Source organism: Notothenia rossii, assembly GCF_949606895.1.
Source record: "Notothenia rossii genome assembly, contig: scaffold_58, whole genome shotgun sequence".
Classification (NCBI taxonomy): domain Eukaryota; kingdom Metazoa; phylum Chordata; class Actinopteri; order Perciformes; family Nototheniidae; genus Notothenia; species Notothenia rossii.
Window position 1 is genome coordinate 128,561 of NW_027640126.1, and position 17,915 is coordinate 146,475.

The 17,915-nt window shown below is 42.8% G+C and overlaps 2 protein-coding genes across 4 annotated transcripts; one reads left to right on the plus strand and one right to left on the minus strand.

Moving 5' to 3' along the window:
• Positions 1 to 5,815: 5,815 nt before the first annotated feature.
• On the plus strand, positions 5,816 to 11,853 carry LOC307027066 (uncharacterized protein). 3 transcript variants are annotated; one of them, XM_079695262.1, is made up of 5 exons: positions 5,816 to 6,818; positions 7,057 to 7,809; positions 8,372 to 8,584; positions 9,421 to 9,534; positions 9,957 to 11,853. In XM_079695262.1, exons 1-5 carry the CDS (start codon positions 6,510 to 6,512, stop codon positions 11,016 to 11,018), a joined length of 2,451 nt encoding a protein of 816 aa, XP_079551388.1. In that variant the 5' UTR covers positions 5,816 to 6,509; the 3' UTR covers positions 11,019 to 11,853. The 3 variants fall into 3 exon arrangements, with proteins under 3 accessions (XP_079551388.1, XP_079551390.1, XP_079551389.1); XM_079695264.1 differs by lacking the exon at positions 7,057 to 7,809 and having other exon boundaries at positions 5,826 to 6,818; XM_079695263.1 differs by having other exon boundaries at positions 6,635 to 7,809.
• A 294-nt stretch (positions 11,854 to 12,147) lies between these two features.
• On the minus strand, positions 12,148 to 14,302 carry LOC307027067 (uncharacterized protein). The gene is made up of 2 exons (XM_079695265.1): positions 13,394 to 14,302; positions 12,148 to 13,203 (listed from the first exon to the last, which is right to left on the minus strand). Exons 1-2 carry the CDS (start codon positions 14,210 to 14,212, stop codon positions 12,877 to 12,879), a joined length of 1,146 nt encoding a protein of 381 aa, XP_079551391.1. The 5' UTR covers positions 14,213 to 14,302; the 3' UTR covers positions 12,148 to 12,876.
• Positions 14,303 to 17,915: the final 3,613 nt, after the last annotated feature.

The window sequence follows — 17,915 nt, forward strand, 5'->3', positions numbered from 1 at the left end:
GAATGCTGTCTGAGGTGCAGTTTCTCGGCCGCAGGTGCATGACTACATCCGAGAGCGAGGAGAGGGATACAGGCTCAGAGTGGTCGAGGACAGCAGGGCACAGAAAAGAAGCAGGATCTGGGGTAGCACTAGTGTGGGCTAGCCTAAGAGCAGATACTTTTTCAATAAAAAATATAAGAAACTTATCACAGAGAGTAGTCGATGGCACAATTGGAGAAACATCACAGGGATTAATGATCGAGTTGAAGACATTAAAAATAATCTAAGGTTTATGGCTGTTTTTGGAGATTAACAGAGAAATGTGCTCCGTTTTGGCTGTTTTGACTGCCGTCTGGTAGTCGGAAAGGCAAGCACGAAGGATTTCTAAGGAGACATGGAGTTTATCCTTTTTCCATTTTCTCTCTGCACGCCTGCAAGCGCGTCTGAGAGCACGAGTACAGTCATTGAGCCACGGCTCTGAGAGAACTTTGGTGCGTCTAAGCGTAAAAGGAGCAACAGAATCCAGTATTAGGGTACATGTCGAGTCAAACATGGAGATAGGCTCATCAGCACTAAAAACACAGCTCACCTCTAATTTACAGATCGGAGAAGCATTAAAAACATCAGAGAACTGTGAGGCAGTCAAGGGGTTAATTGAACGCAGACGACGCGCAGGGGCACGTGATTCGACTCCTGCGGAAGGGATCGAGGTTGTAAACAGTAGCCTCATCCCAATACCCCTCCTCGACTCCTCCTTTCCCTCACTCGCGTCCCTTCCTTGCATCTTAGCTCTGCCTCCGTAAGATGCGAGCGAGAGACACAAGGAGGTAACGCGAGGACAGAGGAGTCCTCAGGTATTAATTGGGATGTCCTCGTTCACTCAAACGTCACTTTTAAACGACGTCTGTTAATGATGACATGTGCACAGCTGTATCCCCTCTCATCGGGCTTAACTGAATAACCCCTTAGAACCGGCCCATTTGTTGTTAAATATTTATTTAAATGAATGAATCTTTCTCTTGTTAGTCAAGGAATTCAATGTATGATGGTTGGTCCTGCTTTTGTGTTCCGTTTTGGTGTAAAATGTAGCCTACATTTAAATTAAAATATAATTATAGTAATGTGAAATGAATTAAAAATGAATTGCACATAATAATTCCCACGGAGCTGTGAGCACTTATACATTTATGTGACGCTTTTCCCCTCATCTTCCAGTTGTGGGTTTTCCTCTGTTGAAATCTACCAGCTATGAAGGTGGGGGCGGGGTTTTATACGCGAGTAGTGAAAACACTTCCGCGTAGTCTGCTCGCGTGTATCCTCCCTTTCATCTCCTCCCGCACCCCTCCTCCCTCACCCCTCCTCGACTCCTCCGTGTGCATTTCAGCTATTGGGACGACCTTCAAAATGGCGTGTCATGATCAATTTCCGGGTCAAGTCCCGGAGGAGGGGAAGAGAGGAGTCGAGGGGGGGTATTGGGATGAGGCTAGTGTCACTCAGTACCCGATCCGTCCCCCTGCCCGATCGGTACTGCGCATGTGCGAGATGGTCCGCCATATTGGACAATTCCGGACGGCAAGCCTCGGAAATAATTATTTACATTAATGGTGACCAAAACGTTTGAGACCCACTGAGATAACACTGAGAGAGTCCTTTAGTTCACTGAGTCTCTCAGTCTGACAGGAGAGGACTCGCCTCTACTTTGTTGTTGAAAAAACTCCTTATATCCGTTAGCGCAGCTCGCTAGTTGTATCCCCCGCCAGCAGTGCTTGGTTTACCTGGACAACATCCTGGTGCATGGCAGCTCGTTTGAGGCGGCCCTGGGATCTCTAAGAGTGGTGCTGGGAAGGATCAGAGCCGCTGGCTTGAAGCTACACCCAGAGAAGTGCAATTTCATGCAGAGAGAGGTCACTTTCCTGGGCCACAAAATGGGCACCCTGCAAGAGAAAGTGCAGGTGGTCGCGGGCTGGCCAAAATCCTCGCAACCAGAAGCAGTTCAAGAGTTTCCTGGGCCTGGCCTCGTACTAAAGGAAGTTTGTACGCGGTTTTGCTTGCACTGCAACCCTGTTCCAGCTGCTACAGAGGGACAGTGATTTCCTTTGGTCTGAGCCATGTCAAGCAGCGTTTGACAGCCTTCCACGTGCCTTGAGTGAGGCCCCGTTTCTCGCCCCAGAGTCTGCCATTCACCCTGGACACAGACACTAGCGGCGTGGGTGTAGGCAGAGTGTTCTCCCAGACTACACCAGAGGGGGGGCGGTTGGTGGCATACTTCAGCCGGGCGTTCAACAAAGCAGAGCGACGATACTGCGTCACTCGCAGGGAACTCTTGGCAGTGGTTCTGTCCATCAGGCACTTTAAATACTACCTGTGTGGTAAGGCGTTCACGGTGAGGACTGATCACTCTGCATTACAGTGGCTCATGACATTCAAGGAGCCAGAAGGGCAGGTCGCCAGGTGGTTAGAAGAGCTCCAAGCTTTCAACTTCAGGGTGGAGCACCGGGCTGGGGTGAGTCACACAAATGCAGACTCTCTGCCGCCGCCCGTGTGACGCCGGTGGATACCACTACTGTGAGAGGAGAGAGACCTGTGAAAAGGAGCTGCTGGAGGAGGACACCGTCTGTGCTGCAGCTCGACAAGTTGAAGAGGTTATTTGCCGGGAGCTCCAGACAGTGGACGTGGCAGAGTGGAAGCAACAGCAAGAGCTGGACACAGACCTACAGCCTGTACTGCAGTGGGTCGAGGCACAGCAGCGGCCACCGTGGGAGGAAGTTGCAGTGTTCTCCAAAGCAACCAAGGGGCTATGGTCTCAGCGTGCGTGGAAGGAGCCAGCCTGTGGAAGACTTCTGTCGCCGCTGTGACACTTGTATGGCTCGTAAGGGCCCCCCTGGTCGTTCCCATGCTCTGCTGCAACAGTTTCCCGTAGGGGTCCCAATGGAGAGAGTAGATGTTGATGTGATGGGGCTGCTACCTCTGTCAAACAGGGGTAACCGCTACGTCCTCACCGCCATAGACAATTTCAGAAAATGGCCAGAGGCGTATGCTCTCCCTGATCAGGAAGCATTGACAGTCGCAGATGCCCTGGTGGCGGGCATGTTCAGCCGGTTTGGAGTGCCGGAGACCCTGCATAGTGACCAGGGGAGGAACTTCGAGTCCCGGGTGTTTCCCAGTAGGTAGCTGGTCTCTTCAGTGGACCACTGCTGCTTGTTAAGTTTCTCCATCGTTGTGTACAAACTGGATAAAACGCCGGCTTTTTGTTGTTGTTCAGGAGTTGATCCCGCCCCTGCCCCTGCCTCGACGTAAGTGTGGCGTATGCGGTGCTTTTGCTCTGGCCGGACAATTTTTTGGTGCTTGAAACGAACCGGATTCCGGAGCTAATAGGCTGCTCCGCTGCAGTGTGAACAGGAAAACCCCGTGCTTTTCAAGCTCCAGCTCCGAACCGGCCCTGAAACACCATTGGTGTGAATGAGGTATCAGAGGCGTTTTTGCTTTTTACCTTGCTAAATGGTCTAATGGTCAGTGGAGCGAGGGGCAGGCGAAACTTCGCATAAGTGATTCCAAAACAAAAGCACTCCTATGCTAAAATACACTTTGAAGCACTAAAAAAAAGTCGGGCCCCCCCAACACATGTCAGGCTCAGTGGCGGCACCAGAGATTTATTTTGGGGGTGCTGTGGGGTAGCTTGACGTTTCATAGAGGGTGCTCAAATATTTAGGGTTTCCCATTAAGGTACAGGTCGCTACAGTGGAGTTTTCTACTGCAACAATCCCCACGCATATACACAACGTACCCGCAACTGTTACAATGAATCAAATCAAATCAAATCAAAGTTTATTTATAAAGCACGTTTAAAAGCGATTTTTGGTCGGGCCAAAGTGCTGTACATGTAATAAATACTACAATCACATAAAAAACACATGACTATAATCACAATAAAAGACAATAAATTACAACAGATATATAAAAAACACAGGGAAAAGTAAGGAGTCGTGCTCCGCTCTGACTAAAAGGCCAGGGAGAAGAAGTGTGTTTAAAGAGTAGATTTAACAACCCCTAGGGTCTGGGCCGACCTCACATGGAGGGGCAGAGTGTTCCAGAGCCTAGGGCCAGCTGCTGCGAAGGCTCGGTGCCCTCGGGTTTTTAGCCTGATCTTGGGAACTATCAGCAGCAGCTGGTCAGCAGACCTTAAAGCTCTGGCTGGGGTGTAGCGCTGGAGGACTTCAGCTATATAGGCCGTAGCCAGCCCATTTAGTGCTTTAAAAACAAATAAAAGGAGTTTAAAATCAATTCTGAACCGAATTGGAAGCCAGTGCAGTGAGGCCAGAATTGGGGTGATGTGGTGTTGGGGCAGAACCTCTGCTCCGCGCCGTTCCTATTTAAGCGGGTTCTCAAAAGAAGGAAAAATTCAAAGCAGCCAGGATAAGGGTTAAACAATAATCAGTTTTAATGGTAAAAAATACAATACATCACCTAATCACCTAATCACGAAGCACTCTGCCACAGCAGCTTCAAAATGCAGAATGCTCCGGGCCCAAGTTCTACCACCGCGTGAGACACGTCTCAGGAACGGCCAGTCAAAAACAAGAGCGCCGATCTTCAAAATGATCACAACATTTATACACAGGTGGGGAGGAGTTGTATCGCTTGCTCTTCCCTAGCTATTTGTTATTGGCGAGTTCACTTCTGAGCGAGCTAGCCAGTGAGTTGGCAGTGTTCCATTGGTCGGTTTCACTTCTGGGCGGGACCCCAGGCAGTGAGTCAGCAGTTTGTTGATTCCATCTGTTTCGCTCCTGTGCGTGTGTGTGTGTGTGTTTCTGTCCCTCTCTGCCCTTAGGAAGATCCCCCAATCAATGATTTGGAGTAGTATCATTTTACAGACAGAGGACTCTTTAACAGAAATGAACACATATCTTATCATGTAGCTTATCACACAACAGTCACATGTTTTTCTCTATAAAAGCCACAATTCATATGTTTTAAACGTCCTGGTCCCATGACATCCATAGGATTAGCTAACTAACTAAGGTTCACTGTTTAGACAGGGTGTTCGCCTCCATGTGCACACAACTGGCATGCAAAAAACACGCACCTCCCCCTTGCGGCCTCAGAGCGACGGACTGGTCAAGAGATTCCACCATGGGCCAGCATCTGGCCATCCTCACGTCTCAGCATCAGCGTGACTGGGACGAGCATCTGCCCCCTTGTGCTCATGGCATGTCGCTCTGCAGTCCAGGAGTCCTCAGCCTGTTCTCCTGCCCTCCTCATGTTAGGGAGAGAGCTCCGCACCCCTGCCGTATTGGCGTTTGGTCAGCCACCGGACTCGCTGGACACTCCTCCAGGGCCTGAGTACACCAGGAGACTTCAGGACCCCCTTGATTCCGCTCACGCCTTTGCTCGCGATCAGCAGAAAAGTGCTGGTGTGAGACAGAAACGGAACTATGATACCAGGACAAGAGGGCAGCACTTCTGGGCCGGGGAGCTGGTCTGGGTCTACAGGCCGCAACGGAAAAAAGGCCGGTGCCCGAAACTCGACAGCCAGTGGGTTGGTCCCTGCGGTGTATGTTTTGGTCATTGGATTTTCTTTTCACAAATGGATTCAAAAACAAAAAACGACTGGATATTTGATTTTCATTTTCAAATTGAAAAACCAAAATTGAAATACAAGGCGTTTTTCTTTATCATGGTAAAAAATTGATTTACTAAACTTAAAAAACGGGATGATTTTCATTTTCTACTTCTCAAAACTAAAACTAAAATCACTAAAAAACAGAAACAAAAAAAAACCCCTCCGTTTTTTCATATTCTGCTACCGGAAGTTGTCTTTCAAAATAAGAGCGCAGATGAGGGCGGTCAATCCGTGTATCTACGGTCCATTTGTTTTCACAACGAAAACAGCCAAGACACATATTGAGCCCAGAAAATGAATGCTATTAAGGGCTGGAAATATAATAGGCCTGTGTCTAAAATTGACAACATTGTTAGGAGATTTCAACTATACAGCGATTCTGCACTGCGGTCAACTCAGCCGTCTCTCGAGTTTGTTATTATTTTTTCTGCCAATAGTTCTTCGTGAGATCGATCCTGTTGGACTCAGTAGCCTACTAGTGAAACTACTCCCGAACAAGTACTATGAAGTACTTACTGTGTACTTTTTGAGTAATCTTCTGTCAATGTCCCCTCCTGAGAACAAGAATGCATGTTTCTGTGCTATTTTGAATCAGCGTTAAAACACCTTTCTTCATGAGACTGATATTGTTGGACAGAGTATTTGAAGAGGATATATGGTAGACTTGATATCAGCAATACCTCCAGTCAGTAGTCGAGCAGCAACATTTTTACTCCTTGGAAAGTCTTGCCCGCTATTTAAATTGACTTTGATTGAAGTTAAAAACAATATTGATATTATATAGATATATAGATATAGCATATTTGATGCAGTCTTTCTGAACACTTTTAAAATAAAATACTGCAAATTAAGAATATGTGTAATAGTACGGAGCCCCCAAGGGGACATGGGGAAGAAAAAATAAATAAAAATGTTTTGCGAGATATCGCAAAACCTTTGCGATATCTCGCAAATGTTTTGCGAGATCTCGCAATACTTTTGCGAGATCTCGCAAAACCCCTTTGCGAGATCTCGCAATACTTTTGCGAGATCTCGCAATACTTTATCCCGCAAAAATGTTCGTTTAGCGCAATGTACTTCCGGCCGGTTCAGTTTGGCAACCTACAGTACTCTGGGGCAGCTTGTAACAGATGAAAGAGTCATGGAGGAGGATTTGGAAAGCTTTCTTCGCTCGAGAGAGGTCCCACAAGAGGACATCATGAAAATGCAAAGTGACAAGGTGCGTAGAACATTCATTCAATTCACGGAATAAGTTACCGTAACAGCACAGAGCCTGGAAAAGTCAAACACTTTATAAGTAATATGGAGGTAGCATGGCAGTTAAAAAATCCTTCTGTAAAACGTTTAATGCTGAATTCTGAATTTGATAAGCGCCGTTTGTTTACAAGTTAAGTGTTAGGGTGCTAGGTAGCAAGCTAGTGGTTGTTGGTAATGTATTAGTTATTTTATTTTTGCAGGTTGACAAGGCAGTGCTAACCATCATGAATGATGAACAAATGGCAAAGTATATCACTTCATATGGTGACCGAGTAGCTGTCCTCTCCTTCTGTCAACAAACAAAGCGCAGCACAGATAAAGAAACTCTTCTACAGACATTAAGAGATAAAATAGGAGCACGGAAAAGTAAATCAAAAACAAAAGGAGCATTGTGTGGTGCATCAGGTGTGTTTCAAAAAGAAGGTGAAGGGATGTCAAGACAAAGAAATAACGCAGCAGAAAAGACTACCAGGAAGATTGAAATTGGATGGCTTCATTTTCACAATAAGGAATACCAACAAGTGAGGACCTGCAATGGCGGGGGAACAAGACATGCATCGGTGGAAAAAACAACAACTGTTGCTCAGCTTTTGGAAATGGGAAAGAAGCTATTCTTCCCAAATGGCCACTCAACAAAAGGGCGAGTTGAAGACTTCACCTTTGATGTCTGTGATTTTAAAAGAAACCAGATCCCTTCAGATGACACTGTTGGCAGACTTTATGAACAAACTAAACTGAAGCTGCTTAGATTTTACATATCCACAAAAGAAGAAGCCCACCCAAAAGATCAATCCCCATCTGAGGTAGAAACAGTTAGAGAAGATTCCTTATCTGTAGATTCATCTGTTGCCATCACTGAGGGAGCAGACTCACATGGATCTGTTGATGCAGATGAATTGATTACAGATCTGCCAGAACATGGATATTCATCTGACAGCGACAATAGCGATCAGGTTTGTGGCAGTAGGAAATATAAAGTCACTTTAATGACAGGGACAGATGGAAAGAGATAGTGCTTGAAGATTAAACTTCAGGTAATAACTAAATAAAGAAATGATGTACATGGATTTCATAAAACAGAAAGGTTCCATTGTGTGCCATCAGTCACCACAGTTAGTCAGCAACTTTCTACATAGCTATAGTTATGGTAGGGCTATTTAGCACACGCTTTTGTCCAAGGCGTTACCAACATACTTTCACCTCTGTATGTTTCAATTTTTCCAGGACTTTGTTGTTGACATGTGTGGTCAGATGCATACATTTCTTTTTGTTGCATATTTTTTTGCTATTTCATACTTTTATTTGTAATGCTTTGAAACATATCACTTATCTTAGAGACTCTGAGGGAAGATTGAAGAATATCTAAAAGTTATTGCACAGTACCTTTATGCTTAATAGGCTAATGTGTAGTCATATGTATTTTTTTGCACACCATTTGATATTAATTGTGAAACATGTTTTTCTCCCTGCCATTATTACAAATTACTGCTGACAACAAAAGTTGTTTTTTTGTAGCATTTCCAGATACAACCAAGATCCAAAAAACAAAGATCAACCTCTGACACTGTGACAGCAGAAGGTCCAAGGCAATCACATCGCTCCCATTCAACCCCAACAGACGAGGCAGATACACTTGTATGGGATCCGGAAGATGATCTTTGGGGAGCAGGTGGTGATGAGATAGTTGTGATAAAATGGAATGACGTCACACATGAGGATGTCACTCAGGTAATGTGATCAGGAAAGTGTTTGGGTAAGGGGGTAGAAATGCAAATATATGTATTAAAACCAAACCAGTAAACACAGAAAAGATTGAGAAATGTATTGCTACTTCAATTCAATCAATTACATACTGTAGTTTTTTGTTGGATTTCAATAGTCAGTAAATTCGATTCAATTTATAGAAAAAGTCAAATGTGCATTCCTACTTTGAAAAAAATGTACCATGTCCTTTTATTTTTATGGCATATGTATTCTGTTCCCCGATTATTCTTTGGACACACGAATGAAATAACCTACAGTGCTGTGAAACGCTTACTGTACTTACTGAAATGTTAGCTCACCCCTTGTATATTTAGAGCTTCATTTTGCCACAGCATATTGATTAACATTTAATAGTTTATGCTGCTTTAGAACCTTTCACATTTCAACAAACCAAACAAGACCTGATGAAAACCTGTGGAATTCCACAAAGATTTTAATTTTGCTCATAAGCTCATAACTCATGGTGGCATGCACAACTTCACAATTCTCCTTTTTTTGCGATAATTTCTATATCAAACTACCATTTGTTGTGTATAGTGGTATAGCAAAGTCATGTACAACTTGTATTAAAATAAATGGTGTTATTTAGCAAGCTGCAGTAGAAGTGGAAAGCAACAGAGTCCTTTTGACTTGTGATTGTGCAGTAGTTTTTATAAACACGTACAAGTATTTCTGGTTTTAAATAGAAGATGATGTTGAAGACTATTACGGAAATACTTTTGTAAATTACGGTCTGCAACAACGTCTAAGACTTCAAAGTGTCTGCTGTCAATTAATAACATACTTAATTCATCCTTCAGAGTGCGGAGATGAATGGAGTACCAATGCAGGATTTACTACTCCCCTTGTCCTCTGATTTTGGCCTGCCTTCGGCACATGTGTCCATACATGAGGATACAGTGCAAACAGCACAGGTAAGATGCATCACTGCAAGAAACCCTGAACACATCCTTTAAACTACCGGTCTTGTAAGATTTCACATAACTGTGGCCTGTAAAACATTTGTATACTGTCCTGAGAGCTCTGGAGGAGCTCGGTCAGGTATAAAAAAAGTAACTTTGATGATTTTTATACTGAAGTTTTCAGTGTTACCTCGGCTTTGAATTGGAGACAACAAATAGAAAGTCTGTGTTATAAACTGGAGGTGTGGTGGAGTTGGAAAGAAGGTCTTGTAAAAAATAGCTTTTGAGTTGCATTATGGGAAAAACATAGAATCCAATATTATATGGACCTTGATTCATACTCAACATTTAAACAATTAGGACATTTTGGCCTCTGCTTCATTCATTGACCAATCTTTTTGTGTGTGTTTGTATGATTCGTTCTTCTACTACAGGATTTGCTTTTAAATTCGAGCAGCCAACTATCCCCATCAACCTCAGCTGAAGGCTCAGGAAATCCAGAGAGCACGCGACGTGCATCAATTCACAGGACAAAGGTTGTTGAAGATCTTTTGGCTGTATTTATGGACAGTAGCATAATACATTTGACTCTAAAGATGGACTTTGTAAATGAAAATGCTATTGATGATAATGGAGGGTCAAGGGAGGTTTACACTGCATTCTGGGAGCAATTTCTTGAAACGTGTGAAGGGGAAGCAGAGCGAGTTCCAAGGCTGAGGCCAGATTTCTGTGAGGCTGAATGGCAAGCAGTTGGACGGATCTGGGTGAAAGGATTACTGGACCATGGTGTCATGCCAGTGAGGCTATCAAAGGCTTTCATTTTAGCCTGCATTCATGGAGTCGACTCCGTTGATGTAGACATCCTGATGACATCGTTTCTCAACTACCTCTCTCCTGTTGAGAGATCAGCTGTGGAGAAGGCTCTCCAGGGCACAATGGAGGAGAGTGATGAAGAGGACTTGCTCGACCTTTTCACAAGGATGGGTTCCCATTTCCTACCGGCAAAGAACAACATGGAGCCTGCCATCGAAACAATGGCTCATAAAGCCATTCTCCAAGAGCCAAAGTATATCGTCGATTGCTTCTTGACACCCATGTCACTTGTACAGCTGAAACTGCCTGACAAGGACAGTGTGTTGTCTCTGTATGAGAAGAAGAAAGCCACAGGCAGAAGAGTGTCCCAACTGTTTGAAACAACCAACGTGGTGCTGTCTCAGAGAGAACAGACCACTTTCATCCACCTCCAACGATATGTGAAAAATGCTGACCAAGCCAAAGCTGAAAAAATCCTGCGTTTCTGCACTGGTTCTTCTGTCATATGTGTTGACAGAATTGGGGTGTGCTTTAATGCTGAAACTGGGCTCAGCAGAAGGCCTGTTGCTCATACCTGTGGAGCTATCCTTGAAATACCGTGTACCTACAGCTCTTTCCCTGAATTTCGCACGGAATTTGACAATATCCTGTCCAGCAACTACTTTGAAATGGATATCCTTTGAACTTGAGAGCAGTCATTATCAGGCCTGATAGTAACAGTTTGGAATATTATTTTGATTTGATATTTTTGTGTTTTTTTTTTCATTGAAACAACTGATGCACTGAACCGTGTAATGAGCAGTCTGCAATTCTATTTTCTGCTTTAACAAGGATATTACTTTTTTTTTTAATATGCTTTGAGAATGACTGCAGTTTTCATTTTTGTCAGTTTGATCGTAACCCAGTTTAGAGGCTGAGATTAAGTGTGTTTTTTTTGCAGCTAAGAAAGCTAAACGGTGTTGTCCGTCACTGGTCAAATTGTTAATTGTTGATGTTATGGTGTTAAAGAGTCAGTCCTTTTTGATAACTCTCAGAAAAAAAATGTTTGAAATTTAATGTGGAAATAGTTATGTTAGATCCTGTTTACAAAAAGGTGATGTTGAAAGTGTGAAATGTGGCCTGAAAAGACTACCCTCTAATTACAAGCCCTCAGAATGTATAAATAATATTACCAACATATCACTTTCATTTACTGCCATCTTAACATGGCACCGAATTATAACTCAATGCTATTTTCTTTAGAAACAGAAATCGTGTGTATGTAGATGTGCATATGAAGTGACGTATACATAATGTGCAATGTTTTATTTTTTTATTTCTCAATTGGTCTTAATAAATTGACAAACCAAACTGATTAGGCACATTTTAAATTGAATCAGGGTTGCAAGCCAGGATTTCACACTAGATAAAAATACAAAATTATTATTAATATTTCCACACTGTTAAAAGATCAGCTTGTGCTGTTATTTTCTACCCCTTTCTGACATTAAAGTGCCTGTCAACACAGGCATCACTGTGTTTTCTGTTAATTACATGTAACTTGATGTTCGTACTACTTGGTTCTAGCATTACTAAAGTCCTATACATTTTCACACACACTATTTTTGTTTCACAGTTCGAAAACACATCAGAATACATTACATGTTACTGGTTAGACGCTTTTATCCAAAGCGACTTACATACTCAATACTGTGGACAAGGAGCAATTTGGGGTGAAGTGTCTTGCCTAGACACAACGACATGCAGTGGGGTTTGAACCTCTGACCATCTGATCCCCATAACAAGGCTATATCCACTGCGCCACACGCCTCACCCAATGAATACCTTTATTAGTCCAACAGAGGGGACATTTACATTGTTACAGCAGAAAAGAGCCAAAGACAGCTTAATGTTACCTAAGAAGCATGCATAAAAAAGTATTAAAGATAAACAAATTATAATTTAAACAAAGTTAGACAATTTACAAAATACACATCCTGTAAAAGTTTATAGGTATATATTGCACAGTTATTAACAGCATATATATATTGCACATGGTTGGTATTTAACAACAGGGGGTGTTATAGTCTGTTATTGTGTGTGTGTGGGGGGGGGGTCTACTAGGGGCTGTACTGGTTATATAGTCTGACCGCTGCTCCCTCTCTCTGAGACAGTGGGGGTGCAGCAGCCTGTCACTGAAGGAGCTGCACAGTGAGGACAGGGTCATGCCATCACATGTATATAAAAGGGGGGAGTGATGTTGACAAGGCAGTATTTTAGTCATCTTACAGTTCATAACACCTTAACAGGACTGGTGTCTACAGAATCTAAAATATTCAACAGCTTAGACTTTACTGACATATTCTAAATTCTTAGTCAACTTAAAGATAGGATTTCAAATTAATTATATGAGCTATGCACACACATGACCTAAGTTCATCAAGCAAGTGCAGTGAGTAGCATTACTACTTTGTGAAAGAAACTACAGGCATAAGAGCTATATACTCCCAGAAACAAACAAGCAGTGCGGTGACGGTGAGTTCCAATGTCACGGTATATGATTTAGAGAGATGCACTGATGGCCTCTCTTAGGTGCATATACAAGTTCACAGCCTGATATGGGTCTGTTGGTGGAGTCAGATGGGACTCGCCCATAAAGATGTGGCATAGTTCGTACACATCTGGATCACATGGTATGGCCAGCCGAAAGACACATTCATTTTTGCACAGTTGAACGTGTTCATCTTCAACAGGGGAAAGGTAGTCTCTTGTCCGGTAAAGGTCAGGCACAGCATACATCACATTTGGCCGACCGCTGGGGACGTTCAGGTTTCTCGACGGCCTGATGGTGTGCGCGTTCCAAACCTGTGCAGTGTCATCCAACTCATCCTGTTAAAAAGAATGTAATACATTTAGTAAGAACTGTACATACGCATCAACTTAAATAGAGAACAACATTATGGCATTCACACATAACCACCAACCCCGCCCTCTGTCTGTGTCCTTCACTCTCTCCTCTCTTTCTTTTTCTCTCCTCTAACTCACACGCACAGCACATACACACAATGTATTAACTCACCTGGATGAGTCCCATGCAACAAAATTGAAGGAGGCTTTTGTCCAGAAATCCACCATCAAAATGCCCGTTGTCTCTGAGGTCTCCAAATAAGCACATCCAAAACTCCGCGCACTCTCTGCGAAGAAAACCCCACCAATACTCGATTCGTTGATTGGCGGTGCTGGCTCCCTCCAAGTAGCTTTCATGGGTGCCGTCTGGGCTAGTAGGTACGAGGAAACGCTGAATGCCTCGAACATAGCCATTTTCTGTTCCAAGATCGCCCCTCACCAGTCTAGGGCAGCCCCCTAAACGCTGCACTGCTTCCATGTAATATCCCCCAATCAACTTTGGGTCACTACTTGTTGTGTAGGCATTAAGCCAGATAATTTTTCTTGAATACCCATCGATACATCCATTTATACAAATGCCATATGGCTTCAGTTTATCATACGAATCCAGGTGCCAGATGAAGTTTGGCCCTTTGGAGAAGTAACGCCTTCGCCTGAGTCGTCCTGCTTGCCTTAATGCCACTCCTCTGGGATCCAGCTCCTTCAGTACCAAGCGCACATCCTCCTTCCTCACACGCAGTCCATGCACTCTGCATTTTGCATACATCCAGCGGTACCCATGAAGCTGCCCAGAGTACTGCAACTGGTTGCGAATGAAATCCACCAGGACCGCAAGCTCAGAGTATACATGTCGACGTGCATGTCCCCTCGCTCGGAGTTTCCTCTTGAGGTGTCTTTCACTTATGATAAACCTGTGCCTATTGCCAAGCACTGATGTTATGTCTTTATATTTTAAGCCAAGCTCAAAGTAAAAATCGATTAACTGCTCCATTGTTGTGGTTTCTGTGTCGCTGAACTGACCCGGAAGTACATTGAGCGAAATGAAAACCTTTGCGAGATCTCGCAAAAGTATTGCGAGATCTCGCAAAAGTATTGCGAGATCTCGCAAAAGTATTGCGAGATCTCGCAAAACATTTTTTTTTTTTTGTTCTTCTCCATGTCCCCTTGGGGGCTCCGTATAATAGTGCCTTATCCCTCTATGGCATGACTTTTTATTTTGGGAGGAAAAAAATGTTCACCATGTGTTTTAGGAGCTTAGGGGTCCCTGATCCATCCATCCATCCATCTTCTCCCGCTTATCCGTGGTCGGGTCGCGGAGGTAGCAGTTCCAGCAGAGAGCCCCAAACTTTCTTTTCCCTGGCCACATCAAAGGGTCCCTGATATCATATGAATTATAAAATGTGACACCCCCACACCCCTCAACCAGGGGTTGGTTTGTTGCCTCAGGGCAACAATGATATAATACGAGGTTATTGAAACACCAAGGATTTCTACAATTCAGAAGAAATAGAAAAAACAACTCTAAATGAATTCAAAAGGTTTTCTTTGTGTGTGTGTGTGTGTGTGTGTGTGTGTGTGTGTGTGTGTGTGTGTGTGTGTGTGTGTGTGTGTGTGTGTGTGTGTGTGTGTGTGTGTGTGTGTGTGTGTGTGTGTGTGTGTGTGTGTGTGTGTGTGTGTGTGTGTGTGTGTGTGTGTGTGTGTGTGTGTGTGTGTGCGTTATTTACTCAACAATAACACACAATTATCCTTGTTTTTATTTATTCGTTTAATTCTATAATCTTGGGCTTTTTAGCATGCTTTTTAGCCGTAAATAAAGTCACCGGAAACAGACGTAGGCCTATAAGGGACATTTCGAGCGATACACACCACAAACCCACTGAACAGATTACCCAAGATCCTCAGCTTGAAGCTCGTTGATTGGATGTTTAACCGCAATGCATGTTGGGATATGATGTTAATGCGATATGATATCCGAAAACATTTAAAAAATAAAAAAAATACTTTATTCCGAGTGTTCTTGCTTTTCTCTTTGAAAGTCATCACATAACAGCATTGTAATACACGGTCCGGCTAAATTAAATATTACAGATCTGCCGTGGTTTGTTATTTATAGAGCTTTGATGAGAAGACTTCTAGACAAACAGGAGAACTGCCGCCAAAACTGAATACGTGACATGGATCATAAATATATCAAAATTAAACAACATCTTACATTTCTTTTCACAAAATACGTCTCCTTGCAGTATCAATAGTAATTCGGCTGACTTTTATATTTGATCCAATTGGTAGTTAGGTTATATTTACACCATAACGGTGCATAGCTGATAGAAAAGGACTTGTAGTTTTTAAAGATATTACTGATTTTCTTTGAATATAAGAATGTATGAGTTGAGAGAATAGTCAGGGGATTTGGGTGATGGGAGAAACATCTATGGAATCACAATTTCAATAGCTTACCATTAAATGACGGATATGCCTTTCTGTGTGTGATGTTTTACAAATCAGATATTAATGTGTAGAAGTAAAACATGAGAAATAGTATAGCAATATCCTGTACAATTATGTAAAAATATGAATAAAACTACACATCTTCAGATGTTGTTCATACATAAATGTCCTACACTAATAATGCAAAGTTATTATTAGTATGCTGTGTGTACCTTGTGTGTATCTTGTGTGAACCGCCTAGTGGTTAAAGCACGTTGAATAATGTTATTTGATGACAAAAATATTAAAAGTACCTACTTTCATAGGGGGAAAGTAGAAGGTCAATGATATAGAATATAAAAAATCAAGAAGATACTGTAAGTGATCTCTACAATAAAACAGTTTAGTGCTGGATGTACAAAGATATTAATAGGAGGATGTGCAAAACAGACAAACTAATTAACCTTTATTAACACATTAAAGAATACTTTAGGTTAAGGTCTTCTTTCAAATAAGAAAAAAGCTTTGGGGGTATCTATCTACAGATAAATATTAAGCCTGACAAAGTACTTAACGTCTAATATATTGCTTTCCTGCAATGTTAACTCTGTTGAAGCACTTATTTTAACTGATATTATACACATTAATTATACTCTTATGTATGTAGATAGAATAAGAAATGTGTAGAATTTATCAGTTTGATGGTGGAGGTATAGACTCATATTGATAGATGTCTTGTAATGCACTGTTGAGGATACTGTGACCCAAGTTTTTCATTCATTGCATAACTACACCGTAGTTGTGTATATGATATGTCAATAAACCTTAGAAAATCTTGAAATCTTGAAAGGGATGTGCAAAATAGCCATTATATACAGTTTTTAATGAACTATTAGTAGAGAATAACGAGTAATGAATATACTTTATAGAGATCTGCAGATTTAGTCTTCTCAAGCACCAACTATCAAATATCTCTCCTGATTGTTGGCACTTGACAATCACCTTCCCTGAATTTTACTCAGGTGTAACTAAAGTCTGCTTTTAAGGGTTGTTTATATTTCACATCATTAATCAGAATTTGCAAAGTAACTAAAATTAAAGCTGCGAGCAGCGTTGAGCGGGTCTTCGACGCTCCGCAGGCTGTTGTCTGCACGTCGACGTCAGGCAGATGTCTCGAGGACTCGGCCGTTGGCAAACGTGGGAAGTTTCAGGCCGATCGGACAACGTACACAGGAGTTACAGCAGTATCACAAACATTGTGTTTGATGGGGAGTGATCTGTCGCCATGGCAACGGAATTTGATGACACCCCATAATACGCCTAGATGTGTTGAGGACTGCATCGTTATCAAACCTGTGAAGTTTTGGGCCGTTTGGAGCAAGTTAACTAGAGTTATGAGAGAACCGTGTTTCACGGCGACCATTTAGTTACCATAGCAACGACATTTGACGAAATGTCAAAACTGACACATATATGTCTCGAGGGGTTGACCGTTAGCACACATGTGAAATTTGAACACTTTTTGAACATTTAAACAGGAGTTTTAGCAATATCGTGCTTAACGGCGAGGGATGCGTTGCCATGGCAACAGCTTTTGAGGAAAACTCACTATTGTCACATTGAGGTGTTGAGGGCCGGACCATTAACTGTGATCTGAAGTCTGGTGTCGTTTGGACCATTTTCCATTGAGTTAAGACAACATTGGGTTTTATGGAGGGGGATGCATTGCCATGGAAACGGCAAATGATGACATCCCATAATTGGCATAGAGCTGTTTAGGGCTTGACCATCACCCATCATATGAAGTCTGGTGGCGTTTGGACGATTTTCCATTGAATTACGACAACATAGAGTTGTATGGCGAGGGATGCGTTGCCATGGAAACGGCATACGATGACATCCCATAATTGGCATAGAGCTGTTGAGGCATTCACCGGTGATATAAAAGTGAAGATTGGGGGACGATGGGACCGTGTCCATTGGAGTTACAGCGACACCGTGTGTTATGGCGAGGGATCCGTTGCCATGGTAACGCCAAATTAAGTAACATCGGATTTGACGTAGAGCTGTTCAGGGCCGCAGTGTTATTCATCATGTGAATTTTGGTGGCGTTCTGAGCATGTCAGTTTGAATTATGACATCACCGTGTTCCATGGCGAGGGATGGCCTAGCATCGAGCGAACGCGAACTTTGGCGCCAAATCACGGCTGCGCCGTGCGAAAGAAAATAAGTTCCGTGATAACTTTAGATCGCCCATTTGTCGAGAA

Excerpts from the sequence above, each read along its gene's own strand:
- LOC307027066 (XM_079695262.1), top strand. The coding sequence starts at position 6,510 with ATGTTTTGCGAGATATCGCAAAACCTTTGCGATATCTCGCAAATGTTT. Across the intron at positions 7,810-8,371 it reads ACAGCGACAATAGCGATCAG|CATTTCCAGATACAACCAAG; the intron begins GTTTGTGGCAGT and ends GTTTTTTTGTAG. Across the intron at positions 9,535-9,956 it reads ATACAGTGCAAACAGCACAG|GATTTGCTTTTAAATTCGAG; the intron begins GTAAGATGCATC and ends CTTCTACTACAG.
- LOC307027067 (XM_079695265.1), bottom strand. The coding sequence starts at position 14,212 with ATGGAGCAGTTAATCGATTTTTACTTTGAGCTTGGCTTAAAATATAAA. Across the intron at positions 13,204-13,393 it reads GTTGCATGGGACTCATCCAG|GATGAGTTGGATGACACTGC; the intron begins GTGAGTTAATAC and ends TCTTTTTAACAG.